This window comes from Emydura macquarii, unplaced genomic scaffold (assembly GCF_026122565.2).
Source record: "Emydura macquarii macquarii isolate MOO-44397 ecotype Brisbane River unplaced genomic scaffold, CSIRO-AGI_Emac_v2 contig_71, whole genome shotgun sequence".
In the NCBI taxonomy this organism is placed as follows: Eukaryota; Metazoa; Chordata; order Testudines; family Chelidae; genus Emydura; species Emydura macquarii.
Window position 1 is genome coordinate 8989043 of NW_027130208.1, and position 26136 is coordinate 9015178.

Here is a 26136-nt window from a genome sequence, read left to right on the forward strand (position 1 = left end):
ATTTACACTGTTGATTTAGAGCACTATCTACAACTTCCTCCCTCATTACAGCTCTCTCTCTGCTATAAGGCTTCCAGCTATATTGAATCCCATTAAAACACTTTACATTGCTGCCATTATCTATATTCAAACTGCTTTCCTTCCACGAGTGAGATGGAGCTTAGTATTATTTCTCAATGCATTTTTTCCCCGGCTACAACTTCTACAAAATTCTTTTGTCTTTTTGATTTTTTGGTAAAGAATTCAAGGAGCACAGCTGTGCTGTAACAAAAGCAAACGCGAGACCAAAAAATAAAGTTGGTGCTGAGAGGGTTAAACTTATTTAAGGGGTTAAATATGCAATTACCGCTGACTAAAACCAGAGAGACATATAGATAAATAGAAGAAATGAAGTCCCCAGGTTCCATTCAGAAGCCTTCATCACATTACTATCAGACAGAAAACTCTTTAAGTACCATTTTCAGATGTTAAATCATTGTTCGTGCAGCACATATTCTCTCTACTCCTGGGGGAACAATATCTGAAGACAGCGTGCTAACAAATGCAATCCAGTAAACAGGCATTTTTCCTCTTGTTGTTAGTACCTTTGTGTTCCAGCTCCCAGCTCTGTCATCCATGCCTTCTCTCTGCTTTGAAGTTAAAGTATTGAATGAGCGTTGTCATCTATTATCCAGAGTGTGCATGTAGATTATAAATAAGAAATAAAAGTGACTTTCAGTACACTGCTTTTGCATTAGCAAGTTGCCTTCTCTGTTACCTCCTCTGTCCTTCATACTTTGCTACCAACATTATATTAGAAACCTGACTTTAAGTGTTTTTTGTAGATGAAAGACATGCTATAAAATATGTACACAGCAGAGACAAAAGTTTTATTGGAACAAACAAGTCTTGCAGTTTAAACAGGTTCATGGGTTCAGCTTTAAAAGATTGTTTAATCCTTATCTACAGATGTCCTTCAGGCCCATTACATGTTCATTAGATCCACCTATTCATTTGCATGCTGGGTGTTGACAAACACAGCCTATGATTATTAACTACCCTAAAGTTTATTTGTAGAAAGAGCACTTTTCTAATACTTAAATTATTTATCAATATTTTCCACACGTAATGATCTCAGGACACTTCTTATATTAAGGTCAATGGTAAATATTCTTCGCATGAGTAATAATGCTGGTCAACACTTGTTCCAATTGTAGCAGGTTGTACCTGGCCATATAACTCCCTTCTCAATGAGTTTACAGACCGTGCTTTTGTATGCTAGAGACCCAGAAATATTTCTGCAATTATATAAGAAAATTCACATACAAAGCCAATTTGTGTTCTCAAATACATGAGTGGGAATCCTGAATAACTCTGCTGACTTCAGTGGATTTCCACTCGTTAACTGAAATAAATTAATTAAATCTGGATTACGCAATTTTTAAAACATTAAGGGCTCAATTTTAAAGATTTGGTACCTAAAGTTAGGCACCTAAATCCACATTAAGCACTTCAAGCAGCACTTAGATGCCTAAAATGGGCACTAAGCACCTGCATTTAAGTGCCTAAACACCCATTTTAGACATCTAAGGGCTGATTAAAGTGGCTAAATAGGCCAACTTTTAAGCACCTAATTTTAGACATCTAAATAATTAAATTGGGCTGTAAGTAGTAAATAGAAATGAACAAAAACCCATAGTGCAATATGTTTGTGAGCTCTCAGCTAACTTCTGGATATTCTTTTGTTCCATATCTGAAACAGTAAGTTCCTTTTAGATACAGTGGGATTTTTACCCTAAGAAACCCCTCATTAGCAATAGAGAAATGCACATTATATGGAGAAGAGCGGTACTGAAAGGCATTTCTGCATTGGCTTTTCCCTCTACCTGGGTCTTCAGCTGAACATTTCAACATACAAGTTGTTACAGGATGATAAAAATGTAATTGAAAGACCAGACCTGCAGAAAGAGGCTCATATGGAGAAACAATGGGAAGGGCTAGACTGACACCCCACCCTCCAAAAAGATATGCATAGTCCTGGATCTTCGTTGCCAGGCTAAGACATCAACTGACTTCCAGAAAACAAAAATATGCCTGAGCACATTACTCCATGCAATTCCTTGCCCACAAGCAGGGACACAGGTTTTGCGGCAGGAGCAGCAGTCAATTAGTCTTCATAGCTCAGTCAATCATATCAATGGTGTGTGGAGATTGAGCATGGATGGGTCAAGTGAAGGTTCCTGAAAGGCTGTCTGATAAGGATTTGCAGGCTAAATAGTCCCTCTTTCACTTCTCTCTTCCAGGGGCCTTCCATCTTCCTTTCTTTCAGTGACAATGCCCAAGGACACTGTGAAGGCCTACAATTTCCAGCCACGATGCATGGAAGTCCCTCCACCAGATTCTTTTTGCAGCTGGTTCAGGCCCTTACAGAGGAGCATGAGGAAAATGGGGTAGATGATTTTTGGAGGACTGTCACCTTCCACCTGTCTCTTCAACTACTACACAAGGAAATCAGGAGGCAGAAAGAGAGAGCAGCATATCCTCGCTTTTCTGCCATGTGCTCTCATGCACAGGGTGCCACTCACCCATACCCCCTTTCCACTCCATTCAAGTACATGGCAGAAAAGGAGGAGATCATCACAGAAGAGCAGATGGAAGAAGGGACCAAAAGAATTTCATGGACAGTTAGGAAATGCCTGCCAATGGGACAGACAGTGGGAAGAGGGCTCCTTGCCAGGATTAGAGATTCCTTGCATGATGAATGCCTAGGCAAAGGTTAAGGGATTAGTTACTTTCTCCAGGATAAGGATCTGGATGAGATTGTGTGGGACAACTCTTCATATGTGAGCAGTGCATCAGGTACCTCAAGGAATTGATGTTCTTATTTCTCCCAGGTAAGGCAGCAAAGGAAAGAGTGAGGGGAAATGCAGGGAACGTGGTAAAGATACCACGTGATTGCTAGGGGGTGAGGCTGTTACACAAATCCCCGACATTCGCGAGCCTGGGTGGGATCATGGGCAGCATGCACGCAACACAAGCCCTTACTGCTTCCATGTAATGTTATGGTGCCCCATCAAATGGCAGATCCTTAACGCAGCCCTGCCGGGTTTTTAATCATTGGATGTCCTTGAAACTGTTTCTAAAAGTGGGCCTGTGGGTTACAGGAGGCCTCTTTCAATGTGCCACCTGTCTTACTGTACGTCCATGAGCAAGGTGCGTTGTGTGGGGTATTGATATACTTTCATACTTCCAGTGGGCAAATCTGACACTTGGGATTTCAATGAGCACATGGTCCTGCCAAGGACTCTGAGGGGGAGTGTGTGTGGGGAGGGGTGTTTACACTGTGCCAGTGTGCACGCAGCTGAATATTTTTCAGTTTTTCCAGCATTTCAGAACCAACATGACTTCTCGGATCATTTTACCCCTGATCCTGGCCGTAAAAGACCCTTATTTCACATTTTTTCAGTGGCGACCCTTCCTACGCTGCCTACGAGAGGAAAGATTTTGAAAGGGGTAAAGGATGAAAATATTATCACTTCTCCACAGGAAAGATGCTGGATCCCCTAGTTTTGGCCAAAAAAGCATTACTGCATTACAGCAGAGCACGCAAAAGGTATCTTGAAAACTTGATGACTTTGTTTAGATAGTCTGCCATTACCAGGTGCACACCGCTTTTCGGAGTCATCCACCAGCTACCAAAGCCAGCGAACGGTGATTTTCTGTTACAAATAGATGTTCCCATCCGCTTCTTGTGCTGAAATAGACCCACAGCTCTGGCTGTGTGCATGGCCCCAATCCGACTATCCCAGTTCTTTTACAAGGCAAGTGCCTACACCAAGTTTGCCATTTGCCCAACAGTACTGATGAGTAAGAAATGTGGCCTGTGTGTAAGTTGAGCCACACATAGCTACCAATATCGGGGAATGTGTTCCTCAGAATGAGATCAAAGTGGGTCAGGTGCTGGTTCTGTCCGACATCATGGATCAGGCGCAAAAGGAATTCTTCACCATCTAGGCAGTTTGACATCTCCTGCTGAACTTGAATTGCTCCATACCTCAAGGATCAACAGAAATGGGTTTCTGACGTTTATGGCGCAGGCTGTTCTCTGTTTCCAGATACTATATTGTTATATTTTGGCCAGGCTGGATCTCCTAATAGTTTTTGACATAGCTTGAATATAGTCTCTTGCTTCAGCTACTACATGACATTGCAGCTACTATATCTCCAGTGCTTCCAGTCACATGCAGGAGTCAATTCAATTGTGACGGGCAATAGAAACACCTCACCTCAGGGATTTCAAAATGTCCCTTGTGAATTGATCCTATTTCGATCCTATATGTAACATGGATCTGAAGAGGTTTTGTGACATGGGTAGAGCATCATGATAAGATATACCTGATGCCACCAATATCCTACAGGTTCGGTCTCTGCTGTGGAAGAATATTTGGCCAATATTGTCGACCGCATTGTTACAGTGGTAATTACTGGGGGTTCTAGATAAGCTTTGTGCATTAAACATCAATTTTTTTTTGGTCTCATTAAGCCTTTACCTTGCCCTTCTACGTTGGGGGGGCTGATGGTGGATTTTTGATATCAGGATACAGCCTGAGATTCTATTCTAGCAGGGTTTGGTGGAACTGAACCTACTTGAAGACTCACCACTGAAGCTGGCAATAAAATAGAAGATACTAGTTTGATCATTTTTTGCACTCCGGCAGTGGTTTTCAACATTTTCTCATTTGTGAGCCCCTAAAAAATTTCAAATGGAGATGTGAACCACTTTGAAAATCTTAGACACAGTCTCGGGGTGGGAAGCCACTGTTCTATGGTAACAACTATCTTTCGCGAACCTTTTAGACAGTCTGCAGATCTCCAAGGGTCCATGGACCATAGGTTGAAAACAACTACACTAGGGACTATTTGATGTGAGGCTAGAGGCAGACAGATATTGGTAGTTATACGATGTCAGACAGCCAATCAGCAGATAACAGCTTTTGAGACCAGTTTCTTCTGTCTTTCTTGGACTGAAAACAATAGAAAGATGTGTCTCCTGGGGATAACATTGTGCTTCTAAAGAAATAACAGATTAGATTAAATGGGGAACTACTGATACAGAAAAGAATAAATAGGGATGGCTATGTGGGTTGTTTCCAAGGCCATCCTCATATGGTGTTCCCTTTGACCAAATAAAGTTTGAAGAAAGACACCCTAATTCTTTAGTAGTTAAAAGATCTAGACAATTGGTTGATAGATACGTGGCACCTGGTATTTTTAGTTGGGGCTATTTTTGCCACTGTGAACGCATTTTACAGTATGTAATTAGTCAGAGGTTTTAGGCTGGGTAGGGTGATTCTAGCTGACAGAGGTTCTGATGCTTTCAGTTTTGATTTCCTTGGGTGGTTAGAAATATTTGTTCTACAGGCAGGAGGGGTGGATGTAACCATGCAAAGGGATGAATGATTGCTCCTCAAGGTGGGCCATCCTTACCACTGCGGGAGGGATGTGAGTGTCTCTTCTATTAGTGATAACCAAACAGAAGTGACGGAAAGAGTCAGACCCTCCAGCTAAATATGTTGGTGAGACAATCCTTATTAGGCAAGGGGAAAGCAGTGTAATGCTGACCACAAACTGTCTTGAAATACAACTGATTTCCAGTTTTCTCCTGGGCTTTGTGCAAAAAGCCAGCCTACCCAGATTAAGAAATGATAAGGACAGAAGAGAGTCTACAATGTCCCTGGATTGGGGCATCTGGATTGATTTACTATGGTGTGCCTGCTGCACTTAACTAGGTTATCAACGTTCACTAGCAATGGTCTACTGCAACCAGCAGGCCTCTCAAAGTCATAGCCACAGAAGTTACCCCAAACAAGAATATAATATGAGGTTCTCATTCCTTAGGGAAAAATTCATATTTTCACTTGTGGGTTATGAATCTTTAACATTCCTACTAGTCTCTGTGACACAGCCTTAGTGGGCAATAATTTTTATGTGTTATGCTAAGCAATTATCCTTGTAATCAATTAGAAGAAAAACAGATAGTCAACAGGAACACTGAAAAATAAAACACACTCTAAAAAAGAGCTCCCTACTCTGTGAGCAAAGAAAATACTGTAAACAGAGCTAATCACCGCTAAACCCTTATAATCCAGTCTTTATACAAGTTAAAAGAATGGAACGAAGAGTAAAAAAACTTCAAAAGGTCTCCTTGCTAATCAGTGGAACTTGGTGAATCATTTCTCAAGAAAAATAAGGAGTCTGAAATATTTTAAACTCCAAATACTTTCCTGTTGTGAAAAGAGGTTCAAACATGCCACACAATACTGAAAAAACATACAAGAAATTCCCTTTGCCTGTCAGTCAGCGACAGCTGTTCGAGACACCTGGAAAAAGTTTACAGTTTAAGCTTCATGTTCTGTGTACCGAAACACAATGGTAATAAAGGAAAATTTGTCAGACAGAAAATGGTCTGCTTTCAACTTGTCTATAAAATATCTATAGCTACCAGCGTTTTTGTTGAGTATTATGTTCAATAATATTAATAGGCCCATATTTACCATATCTTAAAAGCTAACAATCCCACTGCTAGCACTAATTAAAAAGACAAGACACTGAAAGAAAGGAGTAGATTATTTCTTCAATATGGATTCTGCCTAGATTTAATAAAACCTGTTTTAGTGTTATAACCTTACACTCATTTCAAGAACACTATAAAAGATAAGTTTGCTTTTTGTTTATTGACTAAAGAGTGGTTTTTCTTTTGGATCTGTATTACAGTAAGCAAGCTATCAGAGTAGGAATAAGTAGACTATTTTCCCTTCAGATAACAAGCTGCCTATTTATTCACCAGGCATGTTTTAGATCACGGTGTGAGTTGAAAAGCTGACTGTAGTGGAAAGGAGGCAGGCCATGTTCCACTTCACAAAGGACAAGTTTACACAGAAAGTAATATTTGATCATTTTGGCAAAAATAAGGGTACTTAAATTTACACCAGTGCAAGGGTTTGGGTGAATGGATGTCAAGGGACGGTGAAACCCTGGCTCTGTTCTTCTTCTGTGATCCTGGGGTGAATTCACAAAAAAGGATAATGGTGAAGAGAGATATTTCTGGACTGATGTACCTGTGCAGAACCCCAGTGACTTCAGTGGAGCATTGGGCAGATTGTGGGGATTCCCCAGGTAGTTCTCTTTGCAAAATTAATGCCGGGAGTCTATTGGCTGGAGAAGGCTGTATTAATCTTTACGCTATTCCATTCCCCAAGAGGATGGAAGATCCATAGAACAGTGTCTTTGGCTCTGCCCCGCCTGCTCAGGGGATAAAGAGGGACTCCACATAGTTAAGCACTGCATGGGAGCATGCACCTCGCACACTAGCTCCCTGATCGGTTCCCTCACACAGCAGAACCATGCTGGGTTCCACTGCCTGGACAGCCTCTGCACGCAGGGAAGTGGACTATGGATTCTGGCCTAAGCCAAAACTCATTACAAAGAAAAACAAAATCTCTGCTCATCATCATCTGTGTCCCTGACCTTACACTTGCTCATGTTTGGTGTAATGCAGGCACAACGGCAATGACACCAATATGCATTACATTTGAGGCTCCCTAGGCGTATATAAGCATTTATAAAGCCAACTCAGACCTAAATATTTTTCATTATGAAAATTACTTCCTTTTTGCCTTTTGTAAGTCTTTTTAAAATGTCTCCTCATGCTGAAATATCTATCAGCTCTCCCAAATCCAGGGCAGCAACACTATTAAAATCTTAAGACTGAGACTGAGTCTGAGCTCAATGGCCAAACTAACCCAGCTATCATTTTTGGGCTACATTACATACACAACTGATTATAGTCAGACCAATACCTCTAGTTCAGGTTACCCATTACTTTCCATTTTAAGATCCTGTTTCCAGTGGCTTTTAACTGGCATTTTCTAACTTCTGAGCTCTTGATTTTGCAAACTTAATTTCCTATTAATGTCATTTTTTAAAATTTTGTATATTTAGAAAGAGACAAAGTGGGTGAGGCAATATGTTTTATTGGACCAACTTCTGTTGGTGAGAGAGAGAGAGATTCATTCGAGCTTACCCAGAGCTCTTCTTCAGGTCCATGTAAGCTCTGTGTAAGCTCAACAGCTTGTTTCTCTCACCAATAGAAGTTGGTCCAATAAAAGATATTTCCTCACCCACCTTGTGTCTCTAACATCCTGAGACCGACATGGCTAGAACACTACAAACATACATGTTTTATGCATACTACGTCAGTATCTAGTCCATATACTGCCACTCCAAGATAGGCAAGATGTCAGCTGAATCTACTGCATTACCTTCCTGTGTCTATGAAAACCCAACAACCCAATCCATGCTAATCTTATTAATGAACTGCCATCAAAGGGCCAGCACCTTATCGAGATTGTTCATCATTACATCCTAAACATTCTTTTCAAATTAGGCTTCCAAAATAAATGCCAGAACACCCTTCCCCCTTCCCTCCCACTTTTCTTTCACTGAGTTTTATGCAGGAGGATGGGTTGGCAGGTAGTCATTAACATGTTATGCAAGTGGGCACATAATGCAGTATAATGTAAAGTGGAAGACATTCTACAGCAATTCTTCCAGAGACTGAGATTTTCTATGGGCTCATGGTCATTAGATCAGATTTCCTTTTGCGTGAAATTTGTCCCTATGCCACCACGAGACTCCTTTGCCACCTAAGCCTCCCTTAGGCTGTATTTTCAGGGTTTAAATGGTTCATGGGCTTCATGTTGGCCCTGGGCATAAGGGCAAATTTCATTCTATGATTTTATTTTTGTCGTCAGTGCAAAATGTTGGGTATCAATGCCTCATAATATGAACCGCTTTAACTTTCAATCTAATTTGACATGTTTTCACCACTCAATTATGCATTATGTAGAACTAAACATCTGAAATAAATGCTTAGTTTAAAAACAAATGCTCTAGCTCCTTCACTAAGTGAGCAAGCAGTTTGAAACCCGAAGCTCTGAATTTGTTGCTGATGAAGGATGACGCAGGATGTAAGTGGAGATCCCATGCTGCTCTTCTGCCTACACTACTCTTGTGAACAGACAAGCATCTGAAATTTATAAGAATTTTGAAAGGCAGCCTGCTCACAAGAAAGTAGACATGAGTAGAGAGGATCCCATAACATCCACAGTCAACAAAGCAACCCATTGGCTGTCTGATAGTGAGTAGCCCAGCTAAAGAGCTGCTTTTTTAACAGTGTTATAGTCCTTGATGCCCTTGATTTTTCTGTACCAGTGATGTAACAAACTAATTTTTGTAAATTTTGTAATTTTTGTACTGTAGGCACTTCATCCTTTACATTTCTTTAATTTGTGGTCATCCTGATTTGGGCACAAAAAAAAGATGCAGGTTTTTTTCCCCACCTACCTGACTTTAATCTCCAGGTACAATTTAGTAGAGACTGAAATCCCACCTGAACTCTGGCAAATCCTATTACATAAAAAACAAATCCCCGAGACAGAGAGAGAGACACACATGCATACACACACACTCTTACACTTCTCTAATGACCCCTGGTAAACTGCGTAACATAGTAAAATTTGTGTTTTTTTAAGTATCAACCCCAAAGATGTTATCTGAAATAAAATCCTGATTACTTCAGATTCTGGAGGCAAACTCTGACCTTACTCTGCATCTCTAAATCTAAACCATTTGTTCTGTGCTCCTCAGATGATGACGCTGGCCGGTAAAAAAGCACAAAATGCATTAGGACATTTGTTTACTTTCTTAAAAGAATAAGTGGGCCTAGTAAGTATATGCAAAGATTGGTCCCACAGTCTCGCAAGTTTAACTTAGAGGTTCACGCTAAATTGGTTATTCAAAGTTAGAGGTATTTGTGTTTATTTCTATACTCTATTAGAAGGCAAAAACATCCCTTCAATACCTTTGCATCTGACATCTGTGTATCAGTGGGTTCAGTGACATTTCTTTACTTAAAGATCGCAGTCCTGAATCTCTATCAAATAAGAATTCATATTATGCCAACGAAACATTATTCCAAGCTATCAGAAATCATCCATTTCCTACATCACTTTCCTAAGTCTGTCTTACAGCTTGTTTACATAAACACCAAGGCCTGGTCTACACTATGATGTTAGGTTAGGCCACCTTGCATCAACCAAATTTATCTCCCACCGGTGTGAGCGCCTTGTTACACCGATATAGTAACACCACTTCCCAAGCAGCACTGAGTCATGATCAATGTACTACAGTTGACACAACGCAAGTGTAGACACTGCATTACCTATGTTGTCCCTAACAGGCTCCAGTAGCTGTCCCACAATACCTGGCACTGACCACCTCTGTACAGTTGTGAACTCCGCTACCCAGGAGTCACATAGACCAGAAGGCCCCCTCCACTTTAAAACCCACAAATTTTTTAAATGCCTTTTTTTGATTGTCCAGCTTGGAGAGCACATCTAGTAGCTCTCCATTATTGTGTACAACTGACCAGCTGACCATGCCGGCTCCATGTTCCAGATGCGCTCCGGTATGGAGTAGGCAGGAGATATTGGATCTCATTGGCCTGTTGAGAAAAAGGCCGTAGAAATGTGGACATCTATGTGCAGATTGCACAGGAAATGCAGGAAAAGGGGTGCAGTGGGGACCACCAGTATTGCCACATGAAAGTGAAGAACTGCAGCAGGCATACCAGAGAGATCCAATGCCAAAGTGCAGAGCTGACGCTGTTATAAACAGCTGCATGCCATATTTGGCAGAGAGCACCATCCTGCAGACCACTGTCAATACCTCAGAAGAGCTGCAGGCCCTTGGCATGAACAGTGAGGATGAGGAGGAGATAGAGGAGGCAGTGGAGGAGGATGGGGGACAGGTCACTGAGGGGTCCAGCTATGCCATGGGCCACGACCTGTTTGAGATTTCACCGCAGTCCAATAAGTCAGTCCTGGTAGTCAAGAACGGCCGAGCCCAATGTAGGGGCAGGACACTCTGGTAAGTGTGTAAATTTATTTTCCATATCAGTGATGGTGCCCCCAATTTAACAGGACACAACAATCGATTTTGCATTAATTTATTCATACTAGAAGAGACAGTGGTACAACAAAGAAAGGTAGAGTTATCTGCTTTTCATTGCCCTGCAGAGTTAGGCAAGGGGGAGCTATGTGGAGCAGTTTATGTACACAGGGATGTCCCTGGAATCCTCTCAAGAGATCTCGATGAAACTTTCATAGAAGGACTCTGCAATCCGCTCCTGAAGGTTTCTGGAGATGGTAGTCTTATTTCTTCCTCCACCATAGGACACTTTCCCACATGAGTCAGAGATAACGTCAGAATACACCCTTGCAGTACAGAGGCCCGGGCAGCTTTGAGACAAAAGCAGCAGCTGTGCTCTGTCTGCCTTTGTTACCCTCAGGAGTAAGACATCAGCTAAAAAAATCACCACCACTCATGGAAAACATTGCCAGTATTCAGTCCAACTGCCCTAAGCTTCATGCAACTGAGCAATTCTTTCCTCACTTCCCTCACCTCTGCTGGGTCACACTCACCATGGCTAGTGCTCTAAGTGGTGCCACGCATAAGCACTGCCAAGTGGAAGGGTCAATGAGCATGCCTTGTTTAAAAGTTTAGGGGAGCAAGGGAAGGGAGCTCTGAATCTTAAATTTCACTTTCATTTGTGACTATGTTGATAATGGTACCTTTGTGTGTTTTATCTGCAGCTGCTGCCACTGCCATCGGGAGGGATTCCCCCTCCACACTCATGGTATGCCTGAGCCAGATAAGGAGGAGAAAGACAAGAACTCAGGATGACATGTTCAATGAGGTCCTGCAAGCTAGGGTTGAATCACATTGTGAGCACAAGGCCTGGAAGATGAACATTGCTGACAACTTGGAGAAGGGAAGACTGGAGAGGAGAAAGGCCCAGGAGACCCAGTAGGAAAAGGAGAGGAAGATACACCAGGGGGTATAATGGGGGTTCTCCGGAAGCAAACATAGATGCTGCAGACTCTTGTGGACCTACAAGTTTAACAATCCGGGGCTCGCCTCCCTCTGCAGTTCATGGAGAACTCCACTGCAGCACCTCCCTACACCCCCCTCAACATTTCACGTGGCATCAGAGGCCACTGTCCTACCCCTTCCATTCCAGCCTAGAGGACATTAAAGACAACCACAGATTCACATGCCCTGACCTCTGAAAGCCATGATTGGTGTATGTGTAACTAAAATGGAAAGGAATATTCTTTCCCCTTCATAAGTTCTGTTGTATTAATTATTTAAGTTTTTAAAATATTTGCTTTGAAATTACACAGACTTTTCTTTTCATTGATTTTGTTATTCTATTATTTGGAACATAATTCATCTTTATTAGTTCTCAACAAATGCTGCAGAGTGCCTAAGAGTTCTGAAAGCAACCAAGTACTTGTTACTGGTGTGACACAACTCAAAGGATCAATGACAAACAACAATGTAGTAATCATAAATGTATAGCAAGCACCGCAAAATTAATAGGTGCATTGATAGTGTTATATTCATACATATACACCAAGTACCACCCAATTCCTAAGAGGCTCCAAAACAGCAGTTCCAGGTAGAGCTCAGTACACTACAAAAGCATTACTGTGGCTCACTGCTCCTTCAAAGCCTCCCTGAGCTGGATAGTTCCACATTAAGCTCTTCTAATAGTCCTTGTGTCTGGCTGTTCAAACTCAGCAGACAGCCGCTCCACCTCTACTTCGACTCTGGCGGCAACTTTTCCCCCCTTAGCTTCACAGATATTATGCAGGACACAGAAAGCAGTGATAACCATTGGGATATTTTTCTCATTGAGAGCTAATCTTGAGAGTAAACACCACCAGCCTCCCTTCAGTCTACCAAAAGCACATTCAAGTGTCATTCTTCACGTGCTGCGCCAGTAACTGAATCTTTCCTTGGTGCAATCGAGGTGGCCAGTGTACGGCTTCGTGAGCCAGGAGACTAAGGGGTAGGTTGGATCCCCAAGGGTCACTATTGTTATTTCAACATTCCCAATGATAATTCATCAGTCAGGAAAGAAAGTCCCTGCTTGTAGCTTTCTGAAAAATCCTGCATTCTTAAAGATGCGAGAGTCATGCACCTTCCCTGAGCAAACAACATTGATGTCTGTGAAGTGCCCCCAGTGATCCACCAAAGCTTGCATAGCCATAGAAAAGTAACCATTTCTCTTGATGTACTCTGTGGCAAAGTGGTCTGATGCCAGAATAGGGATATGTGTGCCATGTAATTCTCCACCACTATTCGAGAACTCCACTGCTGCAAAGCCATCCACTATGTCTGGCACATCGCAGAGAATCAGTCCTGCATAGTAGGAGGCGATTAACAGCTCTGCATATTTGCATGATAATGGCTCCCGCAGTGGATGTTCCAACTCTAAAATCATTTCCCACTGATCAGCAGCTACCTGGCATTGCAAGTTTCCATACTGCAATTGCCACTCACTTCTCTGTTAACAGCACAGCTCTTGTTTTGGTGACCCTGTGCTGGAGGGCTGGGGCAAGCTCAGCACATAGATCCAGGGATGTGGCCATGCGCATCTGAAAGTTCTGCAGCCATTGCTCCTCATCAGAAGTCTTCATTACGATGCAATCCCACCAGTCAGTGCTCATTTCTCAGGCCCAGAAGCAGTGCTCCACCATCTGTTGCTGCTCCATTAATCCCACCAACAACCTGGAATTGTGGAACTGGTTCTCGCTATGTCCCACAGCCATTTCTTCTCCAAGAAATCATCACGTTCCCCACTGATTTGGTTCTTCTTGCAGCTCTGAAAATACTGCAGTTTCATGCACCCTGTTCTTGCAACGCTTGTGACAACCATGCAGAGCTGTGAAGGCCCCATGCTTCTATCAGAGATGGTGGACAGCGAGGAGGGCTGAACGGGTTGTTGGATTTTGAAAACAGGTGTGAAAATCATGGTCTATAGATCATGGTCTATAGATGGAGACAGTTGCACACTAGGAAATTGACTCCTTGCTTCCAGTCACCCCTGTCCAACTCGTTTTGGCCCCACTATGAATTGCCAAAATGACCCAAAAGACAAGGTGTTAGATGGAGGCCGGCTGTGCAGTGGGATACCTACCCATGATGCACTGTACTTTGCATTGATAAAAGCACTTCTGGTAAGCAGGCACACCGCCAACACAAGAAGCCAAGTATGCACACACGCACGCACGCACACGCGCGATGTACTAACTGCAGCAGCTTTATGCTGATGTAACTTGCATTGACCAAAGTTTGTAGTGTAGACGTGTCTACAGTTTGAGCTGGGGGTGTGATTGCCTGCTCGGATAGACATACTCGCACTAACTCTAACTGAGATAGTGTGCTAAAAATAATAGAGTAGCCGGGGTAGCACAGGCAGTGGTGAGGGCTAGCTGCCCCAGATATGTACCCACGGGGTCCGTACAGGTTGGTACCTGAGGAAGCTAGACCATGCTGTTGCTAGCCACTGCTGGTGCTACCACAGCCACACTTCTGTTTTCAGTGTTCTAGCTCGATAAGAATTAGCACACGCATGTCTACTTGACCTATAATCACACCTCTAGCTCCAGGTGTAGACTTAACCTTAGCTGTAGATTTAGCAAACTGGCACACAAATCTACCTTGCACTACCCCTGTCTCATGCTAAGTGTCTGTAGGAACCTTGCTGCTGAATACTGAGAGTTCTGTCGTGTGCTTTGAAATGGGAGTAGATGAAATTGCACTAGGGAACTTCTAGTGTGCGGCAGCAGGGTCCACACGGACACTTAGCATGCAGCAGGCTAACGGGAGGTAGATTAACACCCCCATTTTACTGTGAATTAAGTGTTCATGGAGACAAGTCCTTAGAATTTTGATCTAAAATGTTTTGGCAGAGCTATAGTAAGAAATTTGTGCAGCTAAAATGGCCTAACTTTATCTAACACTACTAGTCCCTTACTTTACGGAGCATTACTTTTACTACCAAAAAAAACCCTTTAAGAGAAAAACAAAAAATATGATTAAAAATGAATTCAAAAGCCCAATCTGAAATAAAGCTGACATTTACCATAGGCTTCAGAAATGTCTGTGATTTTACACTGAGTTTACAGATATAATATATAGCTTTCATAGGGAAAAAATAAAATATTTGCTCAATTTAAAATAAGTTCCAAATGAATTTTATGTTTTAAAACATAGTCACGGTGGCTAACAAAGTTCACAAAATAGCGACACAGCCGACAATGGTCATATTCCATTTGCCATATTGTAAAACTTTTAAATTATTATATTGCACTATTTTAACTGATTTTGACACAAAATTTAACACAGAATAATAATTGGATTTACCTGAGACGCTCTGCATGAAAGTTAGAAACTGTGAATCAAATTTAAATAAAAACAACATGAAACATACCGTATGCGAGGGCTTCACAATTTACAGCGCATCTTGAATTGTGCAAATGCACTGTTCAACTAGTGCCGAGTTCCTTTTCACTTGCTATGATGCAACGGAGCTCCAAAAGAGAAGGAACATAAACAGGCCCACAAAAAGAGGAAGTCACAGAACTTCATTCTGGTCTCATTTACATAGGTGTAAATCAGCCCTAACTCTGTTGAAGTCAATAGAGTTACACTGGTATAAAGGCAGTGTAAGTGGGATCAAAATTAGGTCTCATGTTCATAAGACATGATTTCTGTCAAGCAAAGGCTGATGGGTAGGATGACATTTGTAAAACAAATGCAACAACATTATCCTAGCTCCAAAAACAATAATGAAGCAATATACACAAAGACATCCAAATACAGCTTGCTCTTTCACATTAACAATATATTTTAAATGCATTCAATTTCCAAGCAGTGAAACTTATTTTAAAGTATCTCAAAACTCCACTCATATTCCTGTTGGTCTGAAATCACGTAAGCCCCAGTTCAGCAAGGTCCTTAAGCATGTCCCTAACTTTAAATACATAAGCAGTACATTCACCTTAATAAGTGTATACATGCACTTAAATTTAGGCACGTTTAAGAGCCTCGCTGTATTTAGGCCACAGAGTTCTATGTGAATTCAAGACATTATAACTTATTATGCATAATGCCTTTTTATATTTGCCCTCTGACTGACTAAAAGTTTGGCTGCATCACTTATTATACAACCCATAAGTACACAGAACCACTCTACAATGGTTTTAATGGCATAAATCTTTTGAAATGGACTTTTAATTTATATCTTATATCCACTGAATTTCTCTATCAGTGCAAACAAATACTAGCTTTAAAAAGTTATACCTTTAACTTTAAAATGTCCCCTTGTTTAGTTTCCCCTAACATAACTAAGTGGTGAATGTATTACTTTTTTTGCTTTGATGAGTAAGCATGAGCAAATATGGCACGTAAGTTTTACAAGAGCAGAGTGTGAGTCTATAAAAGCAGCACGGTACTATCATTTCACTGGGGACTTTTCATATAACATACCGGGTTAAAAACCCAAAACAACACATTAAAAAAATTCTATTTTCTTGAAAAGTCAATGTAGACCTAACTTGTTATTGGGTTGTTTCCTTTTAATTTAAAAGTAAAAATGTATACCATAAAACAATATAGGGGCAGACTTCCAAAGAGTGGTTCTAAATTTAAATGTGCACATAATTCAGATGGTTAAATGCCCAATGACCCAGTTTACACAGACACACACACACAGTGTGGGTGTGCAAATATGGAGGCCCCATAGCCTCATGTGGTTATTTATCAATGATTCTAGAAACAAGCCAAAATTAAAATAAAAAAAGCTCAGCAAGTGGAACCAAGCAGCAGTTTCCCCTCACCCTTCAGCAGTCAGAAATAATTTAAGTCTTGTTGATGTCAATAAGTGGTTATAACAAGAGACATTAGTAGTAGAGAAGATAAAGAATGTTGCACGAATGTTCTCAGCATGGTTCATTGACAAGAGAGCTAAAAACTGTATTTAAAAAATCATTCTTTAAAAAATCCTGGCAAGACAGTCATTCTATGTTAAAACTTATTTAATTTTGCCAGTGCTGATTCATCTCTAAGCTCTCAGAGCCAAAGCTTTTCTGTTAAAAAGCAAAAGACATTTTACGCACAATTTTCCCTCTACTAGAAAGAGGTATATTGTGCCCTTCAGTGAACATAAAATTGATATTATTATCTCTTAGTTTATATCTCACTACTTAACCTTCAGATTAAAAGTTATTAGATTTGAATGACTAAAAAGACATGGTGTCACCTTCCAGTCGATGCTGGGAGATCGGATAACTTGGGGGGAAAAGGCATGAGTGATAAAAACACTAAGTTACAATGTATGGAAGGTCTGTCTTTTTTATTCCCCTTGCTGAAAAGGATTCTACAAACAGATTGATCTTTTCATGAGGTTATTGTAATCGTGAATTACCAGTGTACTAAAATGCAAAAACAGACACAATTCTGATGCCTTGTAAGTAGTTTAATCTATACACTTAAATGGCTCTTTCAATAACAACAGCAGTTTAATAATTACACCCCGTATCTTCCCAACAAAAGTGACTCAAAACATATTTTCCTTTAAAGCCTAACAAACAAGTTTAGTCTAACCCAGTTGTGTCAATATGGAACAAAGACTTTATCAAAGATCTACTTTAGTAGTTTTGTTCTAAAGAGATAAGTCCACTTCGTGATCAGTGGAACCATAAAATTTCTGATGCAATTTATAACCTCCTTTTTTTAAAAGATGGAAACTGTTAGCAAATTTGTTAAAACTGTGAACACATTCATTTCATTTGTACTATGATTTGTACTAATGACATCTATTTGAATATCTTGAAATTCCCAATTTACCAAATTAAAGCACTCTCTGAATAATGTACCCAATAACCACTTTACCACATATTTTCTTCTTTCTTGCTTCAGGGAAGTGTTTGGTGAAACCATATGACTCTTGCTTTCCTCAGTGTGAAACTTTAAAATCTCAATACTGCAACCAAAGGACTAAATTATTACATTGCATAATACCTTGCTACACAAACAGTCCCATTGAAGTCATTTAGACTACTTATGGAGTAAAGTGCTACTCGTTGTGTGTAAGGTATCAGTATTTGGCCCAAAATGTCTAGTGTGAAAGATCTGAATGTTTTGTACATCTCAAGCATATGAACAGGGTTCTATTTGTCTGCCAATTTATCAAGTGCATTTGGTCAAAGGTAAGCAAAGGTAGGAAATGTGTATGGAAAATTATACATAACATTTTGTCAAATTCTGATCAAGAAAAAACTGCTTACCTTATTTTTGCAGATATAGGTTAAACATACTATTTAACTAAACTCTTCAGAAAGTTAAGTGACACTTCATAATTACAGTATAGTCCAGTTCAAAGACAGTGATGAAAAGACACCTTCTTACATAAAGTGCAATTCTCTATATAAACTTCCTTCTTGCTTCCCTATGTACCACTTGCATTTATATTGCTATTCTACTTTGACATAAAAGCAGTCACCTTGTAACCCTTTTTATCAAGTAATCTATGCACTACCTATAAGTACACTACACTGCATCAGGCAAGCTGTAGGTTTACATTATACAAACATTCCAATTCTGCCTGCTCAGCACTGGTTGTCAATAAATGCAAGCAATTGCAAAACAGCAATGTGTGTTTTTTTCCTTAAGAGAACACTGATATAAGTCTGCCAGTTTTGCAAAATAAACTCTTTGCAATCTCTGCAGCTAATCTGTCAACAAATAACTATTAAAGTCATACCTCCTAAAAGTTCAAAAGGATTCTGGATTAGACAAAAGATATGGAGCTTTATACTCTTGGGGCAGTACTTGAAGTTATGGTATCAAACGGGAAACTTCTATGGGCGTAGAGAGGTTTGCATTTGTGCCACCATGCAACAGAGCATTTCAGGTCCTGCTGTGATAGGCTGCAATTCACCTTTATGTTCTGTCCTTTTCACTCCACTCACATTTTTATCTTTCTATTAATAAATGAAAAACACTTTAATTTGCAGTAACAAGTCACAATAAATGGCATGATGAATGTCATATGGTTCTTTAGGAACAATGGGTCGTATTCTCTACTACAGTAAATCTGAGAAACTCCATCAAAGTAACTGGAGCTGCCCCCATTCACACCAAAAGAGAATTTGCCATTACAAGTCTACATTCATTACTTTTGGTAGGCAAGAACTGTTCTAGCAGAGCAATCTTGAGCCAACATGACTGTCAAAGGCCGCTAGGTCATTAGATGTTCTTGTTGAACCCTTCAGGTTGTTCTAGTGATTTCTGTGAGCAACTTGATATTGCCAGAGCTCTCCCAGACTTCTCAGTTGCTCTGTCTAAGCCTCTCTGGCCTATTACAATGTTCTGTCTGCCCTCTGTTGTCTGTTCAAACACCTTGAGTTCCTCTGACTGCGCCAATGCTTGGCTTGAGTTGTCTATTTCAGCTCTCCTTGAAGAGTCTGATGCTCCAGGTTACCTTGATGCTCTGCTTGAGGTCTCACAGGCATAAAATAGTCAACAAAACCAGTATTCAGAGAAAAGACCTTGTTCTGAAAGATGATCATCTTTAACTCACACTCAAGACAGAGAAGCTGAAGAGAATCAATACCCTTCTCAGGAGATGCTAATACCTTGTGAGAATGTGTTTTTACTACCCTTTCTCTCCATTCCTGGTGCTGATTCTTCTCATCCCCTGCCATACATCTCTCTAATTTTATCTTTCTCCAGATCTCCCCAGCTGCCCTCTTCATAAAGGACCTAATTTTACCACCTTTGCTCTTTTGGATAGTATTTTACTCCATAAGTACTGCCATTAACATTAAATTGGGACTACTCATCTTGAGTTAGTGTAACAGAACTGGGCCCCAAATTTGCTACTCCAAGAATGATTTCACATGCTACAAGAAATATTACCACTAAGATCTATTTAGTTTCTCTCTACACTCTTCCCTGTAGTGGAATCAAACTAATGACAAAGACAGTATAGTACTTGTACTAGATTCATCCCTGCACTGATTGCAAGAGTACCCACAATCCACTTTATTCCTCCAAACCAATGAATACCAGCATTACTTCATCTTTTTCAGGTCCAATAATGGCTTTTAGCCAGGATGGGCAGGGATGCAAAACCACGCTCTGAAGTGTCCTTAGCTTCTCTTTGCCAGAAGCCGGGAATGGATGACAGGGGATGGATCACCTGATGATGACCTGTTCTGTTCATTCCGACTGAAGCACCTGGCACTGGCCACTGTCAGAACCAGGTTACGGAGCTAGATGAACCACTGGTCTGACCCAGTATGGCCATTCTTATGTTATGTTCTTATAAGATTTACGAAAGTGAATGATTTGTAAATTTGTTAAAACTTCCTGAATAAACTATTTAAAAAAAAAAAAGTTTGTTTCCATAATTCAAAGAAACAAATGCCGTTCGTTGGTCCTTTCAAAATCACAAACTTAATAAAAGAGTTCATATTCTAAAATCCAAATAAGTGCTTTATGCAAAAGCACTGCATGGCAGCATTTCTTGCTTGACCATTGTTCTTCATGGGAATACACAGTTAACCAGCTAACCACAGAGGAGCAAAGCTCAATCTACTCTCTGCTGATTTCTCAGCCAACACAAATGCCAGGTGGCAAAAAGAAATGCTTAGACTGAAATACTCTTAAGAAATAGCTGCTTTATTTAAATAACCATTCATTTGTATTGAAGAAGCGTTATCTAGCACACATTCTGTTAAGTGACCTGAGAGCATATGTTGTATATGGAGAAACATCTAAACATTATGCTCTATGTTGTGTGCGTATCTGTAAATGCTTGCATTAGCAGTCTGAAAACATTTTTTCTTTCTGCATTTAAAACTATTTTCAAAACACAATGATTGATACATTATTCCACTAGTTTTGACAGTCCTTTTGATATTGCACTCTTTTTTAAAGAAGTGTTATAAATGTAGCAAATGATTCACTTTTTAAAAAAGAAAACTCCATAGAAAAGATAATCATTAAAACAAATTAATAGCAGAATTAAAACACAGAACATGAAGGACTTTACAAACCTAGAGGAAAGCGTGTTAACCAAAAACAATTATAGTACTGGTAAAGGAGATACAGGCAAAAAGTATAAACTAAGTACAAATCAGAATCTTCAAAAGTTTACAAAACTGCACAGTAAAGAAATTCTCCCCTCAACCAATTTCTGTCTATAACTCTGAGGCCTGGTAGGGCCTGACGGAGGAAGCACATCCAGCTGTTCTGGGCATCATTTGGGAGTGGAGTGAAGGATCCCACAGAATTCTTTTTGGAATGCATCAGTCTCTCTCCTTAATTGACCAAATGGGTGGCTGTTGAATGATACAGAACATTACATGCAAGATTAAGATGTTACCTCACTCAACAGTGATCCTTCTGGTTGATTACAGAGAGGCGCTGACAATGCTAAAGGGTGGCAGTTTCAATGCAGATTAATATTTGCTGATAAGGAAGAAACACTGAAGTTCTGTATTCTTGGTCTAACAAATGCTATATTAGGGTGATTTATTATTTCATGTGTCACTAAACAGAGGGGCTGGAAACAGGACTGGAAAATTCCATAGTGTTCAAATCAAAACAGTGTAATTAATTCATTTGGATATGAAGCCTTTTTAAGAGCAGACCTTTGTGTTGAATGCACTTCTAACATATTTTACGGTTCTAATTCTCTTCTACTGTCCTACATTAATCAAAGCTGTAACCCCTGTTGTCTTTGCACTACGAATCAGAATATGCCCCTGGCGAAGAATGAAGGAAAAGTCAACAGGAATTAAGTTTCAGTGCAACTGTTTACTCAACTATGGCCTGCAGTTATTGAAATTTTATCCATGGTTTTGTGTGACTACTGCAGTAATGAATTCAGCATGGCTGTGATTTTCTCACTGATGGCATTCTCACTTCAAGTAAAAACCTGTAGAATGAAAATGATTGAAACAACCAAGTCTATTGCATTTAGTATCATACATTTCTCTGGGTTCTTTAATTGTGGCAGATTTCAGTCTTACACCGGCAAACCTGGCTACTTGCTACTTCGGTTTTGCGTTGTTTTCAACTGCAGGTTTTCTTCACCACAACAACCTGCTGAAAAGATCACTGTGCACTTAAGAGAGTCTTCCACAGCCGCCAGAAGCTTATTGAAAATGTAAGACTGTTTACTGCATTACAGCAAGTGGGGTCAGGCATAAACACATTCATCACTGCTCTACTGCAGCCTTTGTTCCAAAAACATGTGAATGATACATGCTATGCAGTTTGTTATAAGTTCTCCTCTAACTGGGGTTTCAAAATTTTATAAAGGGGGGGAAAAACACAACATTATATGAGTAACCTGCTAACAATAGCACTGATGAACTCAGTCACTTCTGTCTAAAATGTAATAATTAAAGTACATAGGTGGCATATTAATACATAATATTGCTCCTGATGATACTGTAGTGAAAACAGGACTGACATGATAATTTAATTTAAATTTTTTAGTTTTACTGCAGTGGGTATCTCAACAAACCATTTCGCTAATAGAAAATATTACTGACAGAGGATGCTAGATTACAGTAAAATTTGTTGCAAAAACAAAACTCACAATTAGTGATTCTTCCAACCCATGACATATTTTGGAAACTAGTTATTTGTATATATTGGTTCACCCAATCAAAGCCCCCAGAATCTACCCATTTAGACAATAGAAACAGACTATGATCTTTGCATCTTTCCAATGAGTGCATGAGAAAGGGCACCAGCAGATAAGTATAAATCTTCCTTTACATTTACATTATGATTGCATGTATGTAAGCCCTCCTAGGCATTTATTTGACTGGAAAATATCAAGGGTTTTAAGAGTTAAATACTTTTTTTTTCTTTAGGAAGGGAAGTTGTAATATATCTCACAGTACCTGCTGTTGCTGAAGATGTGCTAAATCTGCAGCCCCAATTTCAACTGAAGGTGTCTCACCGTTGGATCTCACTTCACGTAGGCTGCACTCTAGTAAATGGTTGCCACTGCTTGCTCCATTCTGAATGGCTGAACCGTTACTTTTTGTCTCAATCCCAGATTCTTGCATCATGACTCAAAAACCTGAAATAATTTAGGGGAGGAGAAAAAAAAGCAGCTGTTAAAACAGTTGCTGTATATAAGGAGACATGCCCTGTTTTAAACCCTGCCAAAACTATAAACATGTGTCAGTTCCCTTCATAATCTTTCATTAATGGCTCATGCTATCAGTTTATGTTTATTTATCTGTTGGCATGGCTATAATTTTAGTAAGTAACTTCTGTCCTAAATACAGCATTATTTGCTCAATATCTTTTCCCTCCTTCCAGAAAAAAAATATTTATCAAATGAACACATAAAATCAGTAATTACAATTTTCTAATTACATCTGGATGCTTTACTTCAAAACTGACAAGTCATTCTATGTAACATATTAGGGGAACATCAAAACCTTGATATATAGTGGACAGGAGCAGAAAGCTGAAGTGGAGCAGTTCAGGTTTCCATTCACACCATGATTCAGTCAAATTAAATAACTTTTATTACTATAAAGTACATGAAGGTAATTCAGGGCTAAATCTGTGAGGTGCTGAGAACCTCTTGAAAGCTGTAGAGTGTCCTCAATTTTCGCTGAAGCAAATTCTTTTCTTCCATAATTCATCCAGCCACTCACAGGATTCTGGGCCCTTTGAATAAATCTCCTAGCTATTGTTATCTGTCTGGCTTAGTATACCCCTTAATGATATTTCTTTACAACTAGAAGTAGCTGAATTATTTGCAACAAACAATGTAACGGACCAATTTTGGCCTTTACTTGTGAAGCATTCATAGAAATCACGACCTGTTTGTGAACGAATTCATTATTTGTAGATATATGTCAACTAGTTTACATGAACACAAATTTCAGTCTGCAGCCTGTTCACAAACCATCCTCTGACTGACATAATTTGCAATACGGTATCATGGTGTCTAATTGATCATCAAAGTTAAAAGTATAGGTTCTCCTCATTAAATGGATGACAAACCTTTTTGTTTGGTTTGGTTTTTTTTAGTTTGGAGACAAATCAATAGCAAATAATGCTCTTTCATGATGAATTACTAGACAACTGATGGTTTATGCTAAAATTCATGAATGTTCTGGTATTCCTGAATGTTTCTGTGAATAAAGTGGCTGTGGTGATAATGTTTGTGAACAATGTGACTCCAAAAATAATGCTGAAGTGAAGTTGCCACATTTATTTGTGAAGCTATTCTCAATTTTCTTTTTGTGCAATTTGACTGGCTCTACTACAGGTATTTCAGCCTGCGACCCGCAATGCTAAAGAATGAAAATGCCATTTGTTTTGTCATTTCCACTGACTCATTCTTCCGTCCTTCAGGATCCTCATTCCTCTTTTTAATTGCCCAGAACCACTTGCCCACAGTGACACGAACAACTCACCAGCAAATACTGACAGTAAATGTTTCATGGAAGTGCTTGGCAGCACGTACCATTAGTAGCTGGAGGTAACATGTTCTTGGTCATATATGCAACCAAATTAGGAAGACAGGATGCTTTCCCAACAGAAGTCCTTTCCCTAAAGGCATCAGTAAGGAAAGCTTGCCTGTCTCTCACTGGAGTGCTGTCCCTCTGAATTTCAATGAGTAGCCCAAAAAAGTGGATCTTTTGTTTTCAACTGCTCTCCATTGGCAATGAAAGGCGCATGTTTAAGGAGGAACCAGTTTAAATTTGATAACTCTTAACCAATACAGAAACGGGAAGAAAAATCCCCCTGCCAGTACATGTGGGAAAACATCAATCAAAGAAAGAGAGAGAAAGCATGCATTTCTAATGGAAAAGTACTAGGGGAACGTACTTTCCCCAGGAAATCTGACCAGGCATAATTTTGAGCCCTGAGACACCTACTGTGCAGTATTTGTTGGAGACTGAAAGGTTCTTTCCTTCCAGTGCCAACTCCCTGGGGTTAACTGCTCAGACCAAGGAGTCCCTTTCACTAACATTTAAAGAGTAGCCTACCTGTCAAGCACTAGGTGACATACAGCATCAAACTGCAGTTATTGTTTAGCTCTATGGGTTGAGCCACGCTCCATCCGAACAAACATATGCCACTCCACTCGCTGGTGTGTAAATTTAGATATTCATATTGCAATTCCAGAAAGCTAATAACCAAGATGTCCTATCTGGGAAGCAACTGACTAAGAAGGGCGTTGTCATATGCGTGCTACAACCTTAGCATTAGTTTTTGATTCACAGTCGAGGCTGGAGAAACCAAACATAAGAAAGACCCCACTCCAGTCACTAAGCAATCTGTCCACCCTACATGCTACGCACCTCTTTCACATTTATGGAAGGTGGCAGAACAGATTCAAATGTTCTGCTCACATTTAAATACATTTCATCTGGTCTATGGAAACTTGTTTCAATTCGCTCTGTAGGATCTTTGAATCATGCGCAGAGACAAAAGGACTACAAGGTTCATTGTACTGTATCTGTCAATTCCCTTGCAAAACTTCACAGATCTAAATAAACAAAAAACTTTCTGTATGTAACTAGACAATGCATTTTGTTCTTAAAATCGATCCAATTCTGATGTAGGGTACATGTTGTCTTTTTGCTCTTTACACACATATGTAACATAAAGGAACCACACAGGGCACGGTAAATACCACTGTTTGATATTTACTCTGCTCTAGCAGGGTTCTGGTGGCTTCTGAAACAGAGGAAGACACCAGCGGGATCACAAAAATATTTAAAGACTACTACTCAATTCCTACCCATTATGGTAAAAAAGGCACAACCTCCTTTAACCAGAGGAGAATAAACTAAAAAGAAAGAGCTGATCTAACCCTTCCCTCTTCATCCATACCTAAGGCCAGATTCTCAGTTGGAATAAAGGGAGTCTTATGTCAATTTACATCAACTGAGGATCTGGTCAAATATGAAGATTTATCATTTGATTAGCAGTTTAAACGTATGCTGTCATCTCTTTGAAACACACAGTGCCTGGTGGCAAGATGGTAGGACCTTTGGCCTATGACACAGGTGTCAATTGCTATGAAGTTTTTATGGCAGCCTGAAAAAGCGATAAGTGCCCTAAGAAGGGTGTTCGTTTCTGACAGCACTGAATAATTGGCAGTATGTGCCTGCAGCTGATATCACA

The 26136-nt window shown here is 40.0% G+C and overlaps 1 protein-coding gene across 3 annotated transcripts in view; it reads right to left on the minus strand.

Moving 5' to 3' along the window:
• Nucleotides 1-26136, minus strand: part of FOXP1 (forkhead box P1) — a 496953-nt gene that overhangs the window by 183369 nt on the left and 287448 nt on the right. For all 3 annotated transcript variants that reach the window (XM_067542352.1, XM_067542361.1, XM_067542371.1), the window contains one exon: nucleotides 22878-23059. In XM_067542352.1, coding sequence (XP_067398453.1) covers nucleotides 22878-23048 — 171 coding nt within the window. In that variant the 5' untranslated portion in view covers nucleotides 23049-23059. The remainder of the gene's footprint in view (nucleotides 1-22877; nucleotides 23060-26136) is intronic.